The sequence below is a fragment of the Epinephelus moara genome, chromosome 19 (assembly GCF_006386435.1).
Source record: "Epinephelus moara isolate mb chromosome 19, YSFRI_EMoa_1.0, whole genome shotgun sequence".
NCBI classification, from domain to species: domain Eukaryota; kingdom Metazoa; phylum Chordata; class Actinopteri; order Perciformes; family Serranidae; genus Epinephelus; species Epinephelus moara.
Genome location: NC_065524.1, coordinates 6,912,396 through 6,930,098, shown reverse-complemented (window position 1 = coordinate 6,930,098; position 17,703 = coordinate 6,912,396). Strand labels below are relative to the sequence as shown.

Here is a 17,703-nt window from a genome sequence, read left to right as displayed (position 1 = left end):
TATATAGCTAACAGCTCTGCTGGTTTTCTACCCGGAAGTATTTGTAAACAACAAGGCGATTCCCTCTATAGTCCGGCCGGACGGATGAGTCATGGCTTTGTAAAAGATTATGTTTGTTTCTTTTAGTTGGCGAGAATGTGTCGCTGCGAACGCGACAAACATCCACTAACTTTGACGGAGTTTTCTGCAAGCGCGGCTGAGCCATTTTGTACCGCTACACATGTTTCTAGTGGGACTATGTTTACAAGCACAAGAGTTCAGCGAGCCACCGAAGGACCGCCCTGCAGATTTACTATTGGTTCTGCAACGTAGGGAGTTTTTTTAAACTCTGAAATTGTATCCGCCCATCTAAACACAAAATCAGGGAGAAAGTCATCAGTCTTTAGTTAAGCAAAGCATCTAAAGACTGACTTGTGAGTCTAGTCTATCTACAGCAACATTTAAGGAGTTCTCAGTGTTGTTCCCAGACTGGACAGTTTACTGCAGAATCTGAAAATCCTGCTGTCTCTGATATTTTATTGGTTTTATTTTATTTAAGGTATTATTTAACAAATCAACCTCATGTCGTGTGTACTACCCGTCTCCTCACCTTGTATTGAAGGCTGAAACATTATTGATATCATCTAAATTGAAACATTACATGATATCATGTGCAGCATGCTGCCATCTTACCTGGCCCACAGACTGTGTGGGGGGAACAGGGCCTGGGCCAGCAGACTCTGGTACAAGTACAGACAAACCATGTGACCAGCCGTGAAGAAGCCCACCATCACACACAGAGCATTGAAACCCAGGTGACTGATGGGAAGGTGGCATGCCCACCACGTGCACACGCCGATGAAAAGCAGGAAGTAGATGGCTGAGAAGGCAGAGGGCAGTGTGATGCCTGCGAGGAAAATGCAGGAGAGGTCAGAGACAAACATTCAACATAAACATACACTCACATAAACAACTAAAACTTAAAGGCTTGCTGTCAAACCTGTGTAACCCCTGGAATTTATTGTTTATAATGAACAGACAGAAAGAGTTCTGGTAATTAATGCATACGAATTATTCATCCGAGAGCATGTTTGTAGTTTTGTGCTAATGTTAGTTTTGTTTGTCTGCTTCACTCCAATACATCTTACAGGCTTTGTAGTTTTTTGAGGTGTGAACAGAAAACAAAGCATTACACTTAGTTTTTCAACTGTCATAATGCAACTTTTACATCACCAACACAACCTTTGTCATTATTCTATTGTGCAGGTCTAGCAGAAATAATTCTGCAGACCTAAGTACTATCAGATGCCTTAACTCAGACTAAATACAGTAGAGGTGACACATAATCAGACTAGAATTGGGTGTTTGCCATTAAAACGTGGCTGCTTCATACACATCTTTCCCTCAGCAGCACAGAAGATCTGTACATTTAGCACAGTTTCAAGGTTGACACTCAAGATTACTGTCACCAATTCAGTATCTGACCAGATATCTCCTCATCCGTTCCTGAAATATGAAATTTAACGTTGGCCATAAAAGTGTTTTTACGGAACATTATGATGTCACAGTTAAGTTGACCTTTGACCTTTTGGATATAAAATGTCATCACTTCATCATTGTATCCCATCAGACATTTGGATGAATTTTTGGCATAATTAGCATTAAAATTCTTGAGTTATGACCAAAAACATGTTTTGTGAAGTCACAGTGACCTTATCATTTGACCTATGGCCACCAAAAATGTATCATTTTATCGTTGAGTCCAAGTGGACGTTTGTGCAAAATTTGGAGAAGATCCCTCAATGTTTTCTTAAGATGTCACCTTGCAACAGAATGCAACAGATGAGGTCACAGTGACCTTCGCCTTTGACTTTTGATCTCCAAAATGTAATCAGTTCAAATTCCCTAAAGGTGGTCTTGAGATATTGCATTCACAAGAATGAGATGGGTGCAAGGTTACAGAGACCCTGACCTTTGACAGGCAAAATCTAATCTGTTCATCCTTGAGTCCAAGTGGATGTTTGAGCCAAATTTGAGAAAATTTCTTAAAAGGTGTTATATTCTATACACAAGAACGAGGCAGACAAGGTCACAGTGACCTTAACCTTTGACCTATGACCACCAAGAACCTATCACTTCATCATTGAGTCCAAGTGGACATTTGTGCCAAAATATAAGAAATTCCCTTGAAGCAGTCTTGAGATATTGCGTTCACGAGAATGGGACGGGCGAATAACCTAAAAACAACACCTCTGGCCTTGGCTTCGCTGGCTCAGAGGCACAAAAACAGTATTGAAAAAACTGTGAGAGCTGAAGCAGCAGCAGGCTGCTAGGGTAAAAAAAAAAAAAAAAAAAAATCAAAGACACATTAAACTCCTTCAGTATGAGAGCACAGACAATAACGTCAGTGGCTTTCCTGTCAGACTGGCCACATATGACAGATTTTCTGGGTGTTTGTGTATACTTGTCATGTCAGAATGGTGCTCAGTGACAGTACATATGAATCAGTTTTTAAACAACGATGATTTAAGATTAGCACCAAATACCAATGCCAGAACTCTTCTTCTTCAAATGTTGTGAAATAATGTGAAACCTGAGAAGGTAATTTTGTTACACAGATCCTACCAGCCAAAGCCAGTAGGCTGATGGCCAAGATTCTCCCCAGGTCCCGTAGAACTTTCCGGGCTGTGGCCTTCAGACGCTCGGCCAGCTGCTTGGCTTTGGTTGCTGTGGAAACCTCCTCATCAGGATCACCAGCTAATGACTTTTCTTCTTCATCTTCATCTCCTGATGCCTCTTTCTCCTCTTCTTCCTGCTCCTCATCATCTGTGTTTTCTTCTGTTGGATCATCGTCGAGCTAAAACGGGAAAAGGACAAAAATAAAGTTACAGTTATTAAAGTACAGTATAGTGGTACATTAAATTACAATTATGTAGCTTTTCTGCAGATCCAGACAGTGCACGTGCTTTGACTGCACAAGAATGTGTTTCCATGTGGGCTGTGTGCATTAAACACCTTCAAGCTAGTAGTACCTCCTAACTGGTAGAACTCAGAAAAACTCTTAGGACTGAGTTAGTTTCTTAACTGAAAACTGCCATGTGATTATAATATTCAACAACTGAAACAAATGTTCTCATTGCAAAGGGCTGAATCTCACCTGTCTCCATGTGTAAGATGTCAGAATGTGGAAAGGATATGACACAACTAAAAAGATATGATGCACAAGGCAACCATATGGTGAAAAACATTCTATAGGAAATTAGAAGCACATTTTAAGAACTTAATGAGACTTCACTTGGGCAATAGATTGGCATTGTTAAAACTGTAAGTGGATTCATTAAACCTTGATAAGGAGGTGTTCTTGAACAGCAGAGAGAGGCACTTATTGAAAATAATTATAGTGGATCATCTCAGTTTACATTTGTCTGTGAGCTGCATGCTTCCAGTTTGTCCCTATGATGACAGGAGATGCTTCAGCACTTCTGCCACCTGCCTCCTGCTTTAGTATCCGGCAGCCTGCCTTTCAATCATCTTGCCCTGACCTACAATCACATTATGGGCTGCTGGCTGCCTTTCCTAGCCTGCAGCCTCCTGGTCCTCCACCAGGGTGGTTCTACCAGTCTGTCTTGCTTTCTGGACAACCTGCAGGGTGGCACCGCTTACATTGCCGACCTCCACTGCAGTCTTACCTATGTTGCTGACCCTCAGGTCGTTCTTAAAACCATCTCCATCCAACTGCCCAGCCTCTGGCCCATCTGCCAGAAATCTCCTGCTTCGCCTCCGTCTAGCTCTAAGCTATCTGCCTGAGGTATCCCGCTCTGCCTTCCAGGCTGTCCCATTTGAGATCCCCATCTCTGTTCTTCAGTTCCCAGGCAACTTGTCTCTAAACCCCTCCTCCAGACCACACCCCCCACCTTGCTCAGTGTTCCTGACCGGTCTGGTGGGATGTCTATGGGGTGGTGAGGGGGTCCTGTCACAGTCTGTCCCTCTGCCCCTCCCCTCCAGCCACATTCTCTAATCCCAAAGCCCCTTCATTGCCATTTTCCATCCATCCACCAGATGCCCTCTGCCTTTCTGCAAGCCTACATATATACCTTCAAGAAATCACTGAACTTACCCTGCCCACTTTGTCTGCGTTTGGGTCGAATCCTGCATATCCTGAGAGTTGTGAAACTCTCTTACTGCAGGTCTTTTTTATAGACTTTTGAATACTCTTGATGTAAACAACAGATGGTGATAATGATTACTGTCTTAAAAACCTTGATGAAAGTATGTAAGTAGATGCTGTATTCATAGATTAGTTCACTTTTTGATTTAGCTGATCATTGAATGTTATGTGCCAGGTTAGCATGTTATGATTCCTCAACATCTGCACTCTCTTGGACCAAAACATATTTATCCAACACTACTCAAAGAGTTTATTACAATGGCTGCTTTTCCAATTTTGCAAATGTTTGCTGTGAGGTTCCACAAGGGAGCCGCCTCAGGCCTCTTCTCTGCTGTTTTTACAAATTTCCTTCCATTTACTTTGGATTCGTGGTTATGTGTGCTGATGATTGTTCATTATGTACAAATACTGAAAACAGTCATCTGTTTGCACGATTAAAGGCCACAAAGCAGTGGGCTCCAGTCCCTTGTTTTAATCTTGAAGCTTCGTTCTCCTCAATTTAAGAAGCACCTAATTCAGCTTCATGATGTTGGAGGACAGGCAGAGAAACCTCTTTCAGGTGTATATTATACTACTGTGCTGGTTCTAATGGTGATGTAACGGAGATCTGAGAATGAGGAGCTGGGGGAGGCGCATGATTGGGTATGTAAAGAACATCTAGTGCCAAATTTATCCATATGCTTTTATTTTGCCTGGGAATAAATGCAAAAATGCCAAAAACATCTTAAAAGGAAATTGGGCAGTTCTAGCTTGGTAAGAGGAGCTCAGACCAGGAGTTGCAACAGTGCTAAAGTATCTCTGGGTATCGAAGGGAGGGGGGCAACAGGAGATCTGGTTTGGCATCGGCAGAGGTGGCCGACTGATAATCAGCAAGATCTGTTATGGTGTCAGCAAGGGATGACCAACTGGAGGACTGGTAATTCAGGCTGGACATGGGTAGGGATGACCAACTAGGACTTCAGGCTGGTCACAATTCGGCTGGACTGAAAGCTGGTTGCTAGTGGGCTGAGGTGCGGACTAAAGTCTAGCAAGCAAGGGTGCAGACTGAAGGCTAATAGGCCAGGGGGCGGACTGAAGTGAATTTTTGGTCTCACCTCTAGCATTTTTCTTTATTGCAAATGGAAATGTTTACTATGTTTAAGTCTAAGAATGGAAAGTTTTATAGGGCCCCTACTCTTATACACACTGCTTATACTGCAGTACATGTCTTGTTTATGGGAGAGGGCAGCAGCCCAGGGGGGAAACTGTACACTGAACACAGACACAGATTGTACCACTTTTCTTTACTGCATGTTGTCACTCTTCAGCGTTAAAAATTACAGATGCAAGAAGACTAAGGCTATCAGGTTTCATCACATAATTACAACATAGGTCTGACGGAGCATAAAAATAGAAACCCCTCCTCCTAATTGTGCTGTTGCCCACAATTGTAGATACAAATACACACAGAGTCTATCCCTGTGCACACAGTATGAATAAGTACCAGCAAAACCCTTAGGCTGATGATATGAAATGCAGTAACAGGTGGCACAGATCTCATGCAAAGGTCTCATGTTTCTTATTACTGAGACAGGAATATCACAGGAACTCATCGTCCTCCTACAAAACGTGACTTCACTGCTGTGTGTGAAAGTATTCAGTCAGACAAGGGTGAGTAGTGTGCTTGGGAAACCCTCTGATTATGACATATGATAAATCATTCAAGAGAGAATCCAAGAATTGATCATTCCTGTTACACATAATAGTTTACAGAAATGCTGTTCACTACAGAAAAAAATATGAAGTTTATAAGCAGCTGTGTCTAGAATTGAAGCTCTAAAAACACACTGTCCACTATATCTCTATTACTGTGCAAAACTAACAGTGCAACATTTAGCAGCTTAAATGTCCAGTGTGTAAGATTTAGAGGGGACGGGGGGTTGTTCAGGAGGCTTTTACCGGAAGCGTTATTATCCACAGAGGTCTCTTCCTCTCAAATACAAACAGACCAGGTGATTTAAACCAGTAGAAACTGGTAAAACACTGAAAATAGCAGTTTCACATTATAAAGCAGTATTTCTTCAGCATTGTTTGGCATGTCAGAGACTGTCGTTAGCCTAGCACCAACTAATATGCGCTCACGCGCTTCTTCGTACAATTTAAGATCCAGATGTTCGGGAGGTTTTTACCAAGAGCTGAAATATCCCCAGAGGTCTTTTCCTCTCCAAAACAAACTGATCCAGTGATTTAACCTGGTAAAAACAATAAATAAAGCAGTTTCACTTAAAAAATCCACATTTTTACATTTTTCTGACGTTCTCATCACAGAGTGGCTGCTAAGTATGATGGCAACGTGACAAGTGAATAGCCCTATCTAGAGCTAGTCTTTAGTTTGTCCCTTTTGGGCTACTGTAGAAACATGGCAGTATAACATGGCAATCACCATAGTGAGGACCCGCTCACTATCTAGGTATAAACAGCTCCTTCTAAGGTAACGAAAATATGATTCTTATTTTGAGGTGATTATACCCTTAAGAAAATATACTTATTACATTATATTCGATTGTTGCTAATATATCCCCCTAAATCCTACACACTAGACCTTTCAGAGCTATTTTTTTATCAATTTGAGTTTACTTTGAATTGGTGGAGATCAAGCCAGAGCTAAAAGGAGAGTGGGCACACAAAAGGAGAGTGGACACACAAAAGGAGAGTGGACACACGTGAACACAAACCCCATTCCTACTGGATGATAGCATTGCTTTGTGTCTGCTGGATGTGTAAGTAGGAAATCAGAGCTAAAAACCTCCATAGAGCTGAAGGGATCATCCTCAGCAGATCATGAATATACATCGTACATTTAATGAAATCTAATACTTTGTTTCTGCAATACCTTGTCAAGGAGTTGAAGGGAAATTTTATCCTGGCACACAAAGAAAGGTCAGGAGGTCACCAAAATCATTAGCAAGCATCCCCGAGGGACCATAAATATCAAATGGCAATATAGCTTCTGGTCCTTGAGGTATTTTTTTACACTTCAGTGGAATTTAACCTTATATGTTTACATGTGACAAAAGAAACTGATGGATTGAGCTTGCTTTGGACCAAACCAGTGACTGACAAACCAGCTGACACCACCATTATTAGATCCTGCTGCTAGCAGAGCAAAAACAACGAGAAATGCTTTAATCTCTCATTTGTCTGTTTATCATATCAACATGAAAAACTCTAAAGCCTTGTATTGGAACTTGTACTTTACTCAGATTCCATTGCCTCCTCCTCTTTTTCTGACCTACATCTCTGTACTGTTTGTTTGGGTGGTTGCCGTGGACACGGAAAAGAATGAAAGTGAGAAGGTAAAACGAAGGAGGGACGTGGAAACACACTCAGATCAGACAAGGGGCTATGGTGATGAACTATGTCCATAAAATAATGGGAAAGGATCATGGTAACAATTAGAGCTATGGCTGTGTTTGAGTGGCAGCTGAATAAGAAGTAAACAAGGTGAGTTTGTTGCTGTCCTACGTGTTTGCAAGACACACTTGTTCACCAAGCCATCTAATTTTACCACTGTAAATGTGTTCACACTGCTGCCAGCTCTCTTAGCGCCTGTATCTGCTGTTCTCAGGTCTGTGACAAACCACAGATGCCAGTTTTCACAGATTCCATCACATGCAACGTCAGGCTAAATGTGCCTGCTCTGGCTTATGGTTTACCAGAGGCCAGTGTTCCCAACATAGAGGCAAACCTCAGAGAGCTGGTAAACACACTGAGGAGCAACACATATTACGTTATCAAAGCTGGACCCTGCTGGGCGCTACTGTTTATTCAATTCAATTCAATTTTATTTATAAAGTCCAATATCACAAATCATAATTTGCCTCACAGGGCTTTACAACATACGACATCCCTCTGTCCTTAGGACCCTCACAGCGGATAAGGAAAAACTCCCCCCAAAAAGACCTTTAACGGGAAAAAAACTGTACTTCAATGTTTTGTGAGACAAAAACACAATATGATCATATCATATAAAGTCAGTTAATGAAATGTGATTACTAAGACAATACCAAGTTTACAAAATGTGTGAAGTAACCAGGTACATGTATTCAACTGCAGTTTTGATTTACAAGTACATTATTTGAACATATCCATTGTTGAGACTTTCTGCTTTTCCTCCACCACATTTCAGTATTGTACAAATTACTTTAAAATTTCATCTTATGGCCACAGTTTTAAATTAAATACCAGATAAGCTTATCGAATACAACTATCTTTTTTCACTTTACCCCTTTCCTTATCCCTTTCCTATCTTTTTTTATCAACTGATCGGAGATTATGAAAATCTCCCAAACTGGAGATACAAGGAGTTTACTTAAGGCCCAGACACACCAAACCGACATCAAAGAACGAGTACCAACAAAGGCCACTGTTGTGTCTCCTCATGTCGCCTGTGTCTCTGCCAAAAAAGTTGCGCTTGACACACCGCAAAGACTACAGCCGACAACCAGCACATCATTCTGCAGCTGCATGAGAGGGAATAACTCTCTACAGAAGCAGATGGCACTAGTTTGTAGTCATCATTTAAAAAGGGGGAACCCTCAGGACAGATTCAAGACACTAGTTACCCAGCTGGCACATTAACAGCACAACCTGATGCTGAAATGGTAAATGGACCTGCACTTGTAGTGTTTTTCTTGCCATCTGATCACTCAAAGATCTTTTTACACTACAAGTCACATTCACCCATTCACACACACATTCACACACTGGTGGCCTAGGCTACCATACAAGGAGCCACTCACACAGCCATCGGGAGCAATATGGGGTTCAGTATCTTGCTCAAGGATACTTCAAGATGCAGTCTGGAAGAGCCGCAGATCAAACTGTTGATCTTCAGATTAGTGGATGACCCGCTCTACCTCTGAGCCACAGCCGCCCAAAAAGAAAGCATATTCACTGTGCGCTAGGGAACAATAACAGAAGTGCCAATCATTGTGATTTCTTTCACTGACAGGCTGAATTGGTTGAAAAAAAGCTGACAAGAGCCGACAAGGTTTGACAACAGCCCAACAAGGGCCAACTAGTGCCAACGGTGTGGGACACACCACAAAAACTAGGGTGACAGAAGCTCACTAATGGCCCAAAATTGACCAACGGCTGACCGTCGGCGTAAGGCGGATTTATACTTGTGCGTCAGCACTATGCAGAGCCTACGCCATAGCCTACACATGTGGCCTACGCTGCTGTGAGCATTTATACTTGTGGTGTGTCTGTGTCGCTCTGCAGTTACACCTCCAAAACACTAGTCGGTAGTGGGGTTTCTGTGAAGTGCTATAAAGTGTAGTTGAAATAAAACTCACATTAAACGTGGCTTAATAGGGACACTTTCAATCACAAGTACACAAATCAGCTTAATTAGAACTCACAGGATTCACAGAGAAAGCACTTGTCTTTTGCTGGACACATTTCCCCCACAAATACAACATGCTAATGTTATTAGTACAAGCCTATGGCATTTTACATTGTATAAATTTGCCTAGCGACTAGCAGAGATTTCCTCAACTCATATGAAGCCAGGATAAATCACATGAGGCCAGGGTAAATCACATGAGGCCAGGGTAATCACATGAGGCCAGGGTAAATCACATGAGGCCAGGGTAAATCACATGAGGCCAGGGTAAATCACGAGGCCAGGGTAAATCACATGAGGCCAGGGTAAATCATAGCAGTAGCTCAGTCCATAGGGACTTGGGTTGGGAACCGGAGGGTCGCTATTCGAGTCCCCGTCCGGACCAAATATGGAGCGTGGACTGGTAGCTGGAGAGGTGCCAGTTCACCACCTGGGCACTGCCGAGGTGCCCTTGAGCAAGGCACCAAACCCCCCAACCGCTCGGGGCGCCTGACCAAGGGCAGCCCCCTCACTCTGACATCTCTCCACTTTGTGCATGTATAGGTCCTATTTGTGCATGTGTGTGTCTTTCAGACCTGTGTGTAATTGACAGCAAGAGTGAAAAAATTGAATTTCCCCTCAGGGGGATTAATAAAGTATATAACATTAAAAAAATAAAATAAAAATATGAAGCCAGGATAAATCACACACAAGACTTAAAATGCTATTTTGTGGGGGCTTTATTGTCCTCACAATGTATTGTTTCTTATCTTTGAAATGAAAAAGTAAATAAAAGCTTCGTTTCCACAGAGAGAAATAGTTTTCAGCTTACAAAAATAGATAGGTCTGCGTCACCACAACGTGTAGTTAAATTTCTGGGTAAGTGCATGTCGGCCTATGCCGTACCTTACGGCGATTCAACGCAGAAGTATAAATCCTGCTTTATGTGTCAGGGCCCTTAGGTGGCAAGCCAAACTCTACTGTTCTTTCACAATGAATACTACTTTTGCTATAATTGCTCACTTGCCCATGTAGAACTTGTAATAAAATTTGTTTCCACTGTGGTACTAAAAATCTTAATTGAGTAACGGGTGCTATATTGCAGGTCTAATTTTTTTTTTTTTTAAACAGGTAAGTCAAACAACTTAATAGGCACTTTAACTAGTGTGACCTTTTGAACTGAGCTCATACAGTTTTATACAGGGGCAATCATTGTAAAGTCAGTGAGGCTAATTCAACCCAGATCTGCATCAACATTCTGTGGACACACACAGAGTTTAACACAGAGCAGTGAAAAGAGAGGACAGCCATGTTTATACAGACAGAACAACAGTAGTGGACCTTTATGAGGGATACAAACACATTGTTTCCACAAGGACCAACATAGTGGCTGTTAACAGGGCCTGAGAGGCTGCTTGGCTAAAAAGTTAAAACCGTGAGTAATCCAAATGGCACCAAAAAACACTGCAGCAACTTCAGATAAAACAAAAGGTAGGTCTGCCTCCATAAACCATTCAAGTCGCAGTTCAATTTACATCCACGTCTGTCCAGACTGATATGTAACCATGACAGTTGACAATGCTTCAAATGTTGCTGCAAAGAAAAAACATAGTCTAAAATGTGGATGCTTCATACACATCTTCCCCCCAGCAGCACAGAAGATACAATCAGCACAGTTTCAAGGTCGGCAGCCAAGATGAGTGTCACCAATTCAGTATCTGACCAAATGTCTCCCCTTCTGTTCCTGAGATATGACACTGAATAATGGCCAGAAAGTGATTCTGCAGCACATTATCATGTTACAGTGAAGTTGACCTTTGACTTTTGGGATATAAAATGTCATCACTACATCATTTTATCCTATTAGACATTTGCATGAAATTTACCCAGTTACAGCCAAAAACAAGTTCTGTCAGGTAACAGGGACCTTTGAACTTCAACCACCAAAATCTCATCAGTTCATTGTTGAGTCCAAGTGGATGTTTGTGCCAAAGTTGCAGAAATTTTCTAGAGATGTTCATGATATATTGCATCACAAGAATGAGACAAAAATGGCAAATGATGTCACAGTGAAACTGACCTTCAACCTTTTATATATAAAATGTTGGCACTTCATTATTTTATCCTATGAGACATTTGTGTGAAGTTTTGGCATAATCTGCATATTAATTCTTGAGTTATGGCCAAAAACGTATTTTGTGAGGTCACACTGATCTTGACCTTCGACCACAGAATTCTAATCAGTTTATTCTTCAGTCCAAGTGGACGCTTGTGTCAAATTACCTTAAGGTGTTCTTGAGATATCGTGTTCACAAGACTGAGACAGATGCAAGGTCACACTGACCTTGACCTTTGACCACCAAAATCTTAACGGTTCATTCTTGAGTTCAAGTGAACATTTGTGCCAAATTTGAGGAAATTCCCTGAAGGCATTCTTGACATAACGCATATGTGAGAATGGGACGGACTAACGGACCGATGAACTGACAACCTGAAACATCATACCGCTGGCCATGGCTATCGCCAGCTCAGAGGCATAAAAAAATGTCAAAACAGATATATTTCTACTGCTGAGCAACACAAAGAAAACATTCCATAAATCACAGACATAAGCCTAATAGCAATTAGTCTGTTACAGAGTGAATAAAAGAGCTAATTGCCAGTTCTCTATGCTACTATTCAACATGACCTTGTTGTAGGGCAACGCAATAAACACAGTGTTAATATAATTTAGGCCTGACTAGAATTTGAAGGTTTGTTTAATTAGTCACTGAGTCCTAAACCAGAGGCCTGTACTACAAAACCATTTCAGCTTACCCAGGATATCTTTTCGTTATTTGGCATGACTAACCCATCACATTGGCCCTGTTTATCAACTAGTTCAGTCAACTCTGGGTTTTCCTATCCAGCCACAAGCGCCTCCATGTGATGTAAAAGACGCAGGGTGCTAATTATGATTGACATCATCAGAAGAACCATGAATGAAGTAGGCAACTTCATATATATGAGATGAAATGCTACCGAAAGTGTCTGGGACTGCGAGACAGTAAAATGTCAGTGGTGTGGGTTGTAAACGATACTCTGTAATCTTATAAGGGAAATGTAGAAACATTGGCAATACAATCCAAAAATTCACCGTCAGCCAAGACTTAAATTACATGTAGTTATCACCAGGCTATATGTGACATTAGTATAGAGTATTTTTTGCTATTTAGTTAAATTATGATACGGCTACTCTGAATATGTCACATACAGCACTTTAAAGTGATGCCAGACTGTTTCTGCTACTGAAGTTAAAAGTGGAAAAGTAGCCTAGTTAGTGACTGATGAGGTCTATCTGACCCAAATGTTGCAGTTATAATAACAGGAGACAATTAACAGTGTGTGGATTATTTTTCCAATAGAATATTATATTTTTTCTCTAGTTCTCATCACACGTGTCTCACGTTATTCTGAGCTGCAGTGATGGAATCAGAGAATAAAATAGCCACACTATCACTGCGGACTAAAATAAACTTTGCATAAATTAAAATCCTGCTAAAATCATGTGTTAAGTGTGTAAACAATCTCTCCGTTTGTTAGAAGCTCTGTTTTAAAACCAGTAGAAATAGAGCCCTGAAACTATTAAATGATTCTACTGACTTATAACAATATATAGGCTACTCTTCTTTACCTAGGACTCCGAACCTTTGTCCATGGCTACTTTTTTCTTCAGTGATCTGATTGGTCAAAGGTTCAGGTGTTGACAGGCTGTGATCTGATACTTTGAATATAACCTGCTCTGGAGCACATTAGCTGTTCAGCATAAGTTACCATGGTGATTTATCCCGACAAAAAGAGAACCAGCTTTGTAGTACAGAAAACCCAGCATTAACCCTGAAGTTTTCTTGCTAACTCCTCCTAAATCCTGCTTCATAGTACAGTCCTCAGATTGTGTTAGTGCAAATCTGCCTCATAAAACCTGAAAACTGACGAGCATGAGGGTCACTGATTGTAAACCTGATTATCCAGTTACTGTAAACTGCACCTCTACATCATTTATCAAACACTGTGTCAACTTTGATTTTATCCCAACAAAACAGTGATCCTTCAGCTATAATTCTCACTCTCACAAACACACACACATGACTCACCGATGTAATGTTGGCAGCAGCCACCATTTCTCTGTTCCTGACCAGTCTGTTGCAGAGGATGACTGTTATCAAGGAAACCACACACACACCCAGGTCAGGACACAGAAGGCGTAACAAATTCCATGGATCATCCAAGGGAAGCCTACAAGACACACACATGCATATAAAGAAAGGTCAAGGAAGGTCAAACATTGTCCCATCTTCACCTGCTTTTATACACCAGTATGTAGATGCAACTGAAAATATGAAATTCTGATATTTCCTGAAATATTCTACATCTTCCGTCTGTGGAGGCAAACAAAATTAATCTGCTCTTGTCTTATATTACTTGAAATATGTGGCCATCAAAGTTTCACCATAGCAGACCAATGACAGAAGCATGGATAACTGATGTTACATACCTGGACAGTCCTATATGTCTGGTTATGGTGTCCCATTGCGAACAGTTATCACCTATGGCGATGTTGAGAGGTGGATATGTGTATAGTACTGTCTGGAAGCAGATGTGTGCCAGTACAAATAGTAGACTGGTGCAGAACACCGCTCTGATAAAGCGACCTGTGTGACCTGGAAGACAAAAAGAAAAGAGAGAGAGGATGAAGATCTAACCCGAGGAAACAAGTTTAATTATAGTTATAGTTTAATTTATAGTCAAATACAACATAATAAATAATTCCATTGCACATAAATATGGCTTAAAACATACAAAATGAGAGTATTCTGGCATTCTTATACAACCTGTTGTTAAAAATATACTATTGTTATTATTACTGGTAATAGTAGTAGAAGTAGTATCATTTTCATTATTATCATTAGTAGTAGCATTAGTATTATTACCTTTTACATTAATTGTATTTTACTAAGAACAAGAGCATGCTAATGATAAATCAGCACAAATAAATAACTTAGCTCACAAACAATAATAAAAACAAACAATTTAGGAATAGGATATATGCAAATTTGCTATGAGAACTTGTTGAACATGGTACTAGCGATACAACACATCATTGCTTGTGGTCTTTTTATGGGATTTTATGACAGTAATAAAAGTATAGAAGATCAAAATTATTCCTCCACAACTGCTTTACAATGATTTGGTCCACTGCCCTTGACACAGGTGAAAGAAGTGACCCATGATCAGATTAGTTTATCAAAGCAGCGCAGAGAGGATACAGACATTTCATACACAACATGTTTGTAATGCAGACCGGCCGACGTGCAGTCAACACTCAGCTGACACACTGTATGTGACTGTTAGTGGAGAATCCTACTCTCTCTCTCTTCCTGGGTGAGTACTGACAAACATTATTGAATTAATACTCTGACACATACTCTTGTTCAGCACATCCTCTGATCTACATGCCAACACATCTAGCTCCTTTGCACTTCACAAAACTTTTCACACTTGAATTAAAATAGCAGGTAGGCTTGGAGACACTCACAAATTCCATGTGCCCAAGACCACTTTGCCCTGATCACTGCATTAAAATTGTGCCGATTCTGTTATATTACTATAGCACCTATATGTTTGTTATGTTTGCCTTTTATTCATATGTCAATGCATGTAGCAAACATAATACCAATCCAGTCCTGAGGGCCACTGCATGATATGATCATATTACAATGATACAATCACATTAACATTGATTTCTGAAAGTACTGAGTTATTTCCCAGCCCTAACCAAAAACTTATCATTCCCAGATGATGAAGATGGGTATCCACAGCAAAATATCAAGTTATTATATTATGAACCAACGTGTTGGTCAAAGGGAAACAATGGCCTGATGGAAGTGTAAATCGATAGCAGATCTCATGGCCATTAGTTGTGGGGACTTGTTTTTGTGAAGAGCACTAGACATGTGGCATGTGGCATGTGGCAGTTCTGAGTTTGGTATCATTGCTGCTGAGTCATTACTGCCATAAGCTACAGCAGAGGTTCTCAACCAGGGGGAGGGAGTTCCAGGTGGTCCCCAAAGAAAAGGGATACTAGGTTATTTTCACTGTTTGATTCATTATAGAAGTGAGCCCAGTGTGAGTAAGAGTCACAAGAGTGACTATTCAGATCATCAGTTTCATTTCCTCCACGGTTATTTCCTCAGCTGTAACTGACAATTATAGAATTCTGGTATTAATCATATCTGACAAAAAAAAAAAAATCTTTTCAGACTGAGGTCCCTGAAGCAAAATCTTATAAAATCGGGGTCCATGACCTAATGTGTATCAATGAAGGAGTCCTCCACATGAAAAAGTTTAAGAACCAATGAGCTACAGAATGTCAGAGCTGCATTCGTTATGTGTTTATCTGTCTGTCTGCAGCTCATCTCACAAACTACTGGACCACTCAGCCTAATATTTTTTATGCACATGTATGACTGTATGTTCAAGGACCTCTATTGGTCACGATGATACAATTCTTGAAAAACCTGTTTTACTGACTGTTTTATATCATCATTGGCTGCTGGCTCCTCACTCCTCTTAACCGGCGCATAGAAGCTGCAAGTTTTCTGAATATTGGCTCGGCTATAAACAACAAGCCTTGTTGTAGGCCACATTTTGGCCTTCGTTATGGCTTGAACTAGTCCCTGTTTTTGTCATCTTTTGTTGATTTAGTCATTTTTCCTTAATATTTTTGCTTCTACCATGAGTAAGCAAGTAGCTATGTTGTTAAATGGTTTCTTTTGTTGGTCTAATCAAGTTTTGTTGTTATTTTGTATTTTGTTGTGTCCAGTCCAGTTAGGAATGACACGAATCAAAGATGTGTGGCTCTGTTTTAGTCATAAAAATGCATTGGTCCTCATATTTACTCTGTATCTATATTTCACATACAGTGCCTGTTAGCAGGATAACTCAATCTGCTCTGCGCAGCCCGCTTTGACTCGGTCAAAAATAGATGAGGCATATTTTTTTTTATTAGCTTCTGTGACGCCTCTGAAACGTGCTGCAGCACGTGTGCTGAAATTACAAGAATTGTCTAGAATGGATTCAATTAGCCTGAGCAGCTGCCTGGTAGTTCTGCACTCTATTGAGTGGACTTTCCAGATCATTTAAGAAATCACTCGTTACTGAGTCAACTGAGAATGCTATATATCATGTCAAGCTTGCCTCGTATCTGCAAATGTTTCAAACTTCCACCCACTATACACACATGATGCATAGTGGTGTGGAGATGCAGTGTTAGGTTTAATAGGGCGAGGTGTCTATGAGGAGTATGATCCACAATAAATTTGTGATGAAATCTGTGACAGGCTGTCAGTAGATCCTCAGTGAAGACACTTTCAGCAGCCTCATAAATAACCGAGGTCGTGCCAAGTCAGTCCTGAAACATTTGTTGCATGTCGGCCCCATGGTGGCAGCTGTGGTATGAACATAAATACAGAGGGCTTAACAATTAATATCTGCGATAACCTGTCACGCAGAAAACACTTTCAGGGCACAGACACCTGGTTTCGGGAGGACAGATATGTCTTCAAATGTTTTCCAAAGATATTTAGTTTACTATCACAAAGCAAAGTCTTACAATTTAGAAGCTGAAACTAGATCATGTTTGGCATTTTTGCTTGAAAAATGACTTACATGATTAATTGATAATCAGCAGTTGCTGATCATTTTTTCTGTCGTTTGACTAATTAATTAAATGACTAATTTTTTCAGCTCTGACTGCAGAGAATATATGAGAAGCAGTGGTGCCCCAAAGGGGGGCAAGGGGGGCCATGACAACTGCTGGCCCCCCACTGCCCCGAGGGCGAAAATATTTTTGAGGTTTTTATTACTGTCTTTAGAAGCTGTGGTGCACGAGTCTGGTTCGCGTGGCTGGCAGTAAGTCGGACCTGTTCCCGGTAAGGGTTGGACTCCGCCAGGGCTGCCCTTTGTCACCAGTTCTGTTCATAACTTTCATGGACAGAATTTCTAGGCGCAGCCGAGGGGTGGAGGGTGTCAGGTTTGGTGACAGGAGGATCTCGTCCCTGCTATTTGCGGATGACGTGGTCCTCCTAGCTCCATCGAACAGTGACCTCCAGCTCTCGCTGGGACGGTTCGCAGCCGAGTGTGAAGCGGC

General features: G+C 41.0%; 2 protein-coding genes across 3 annotated transcripts in view; one reads left to right on the top strand and one right to left on the bottom strand.

Moving 5' to 3' along the window:
- The window catches only part of tk2 (thymidine kinase 2), a 163,037-nt gene that overhangs the window by 60,018 nt on the left and 85,316 nt on the right, over window positions 1–17,703 (top strand). The window lies entirely within an intron of this gene.
- Window positions 1–17,703, bottom strand: part of piezo1 (piezo-type mechanosensitive ion channel component 1) — a 122,218-nt gene that overhangs the window by 56,081 nt on the left and 48,434 nt on the right. For both annotated transcript variants that reach the window (XM_050071116.1, XM_050071117.1), the window contains exons 3-6: window positions 14,050–14,215; window positions 13,649–13,790; window positions 2,605–2,836; window positions 673–886 (exon numbers count right to left, since the gene is read on the bottom strand). In XM_050071116.1, coding sequence (XP_049927073.1) covers window positions 673–886; window positions 2,605–2,836; window positions 13,649–13,790; window positions 14,050–14,215 — 754 coding nt within the window. The remainder of the gene's footprint in view (window positions 1–672; window positions 887–2,604; window positions 2,837–13,648; window positions 13,791–14,049; window positions 14,216–17,703) is intronic.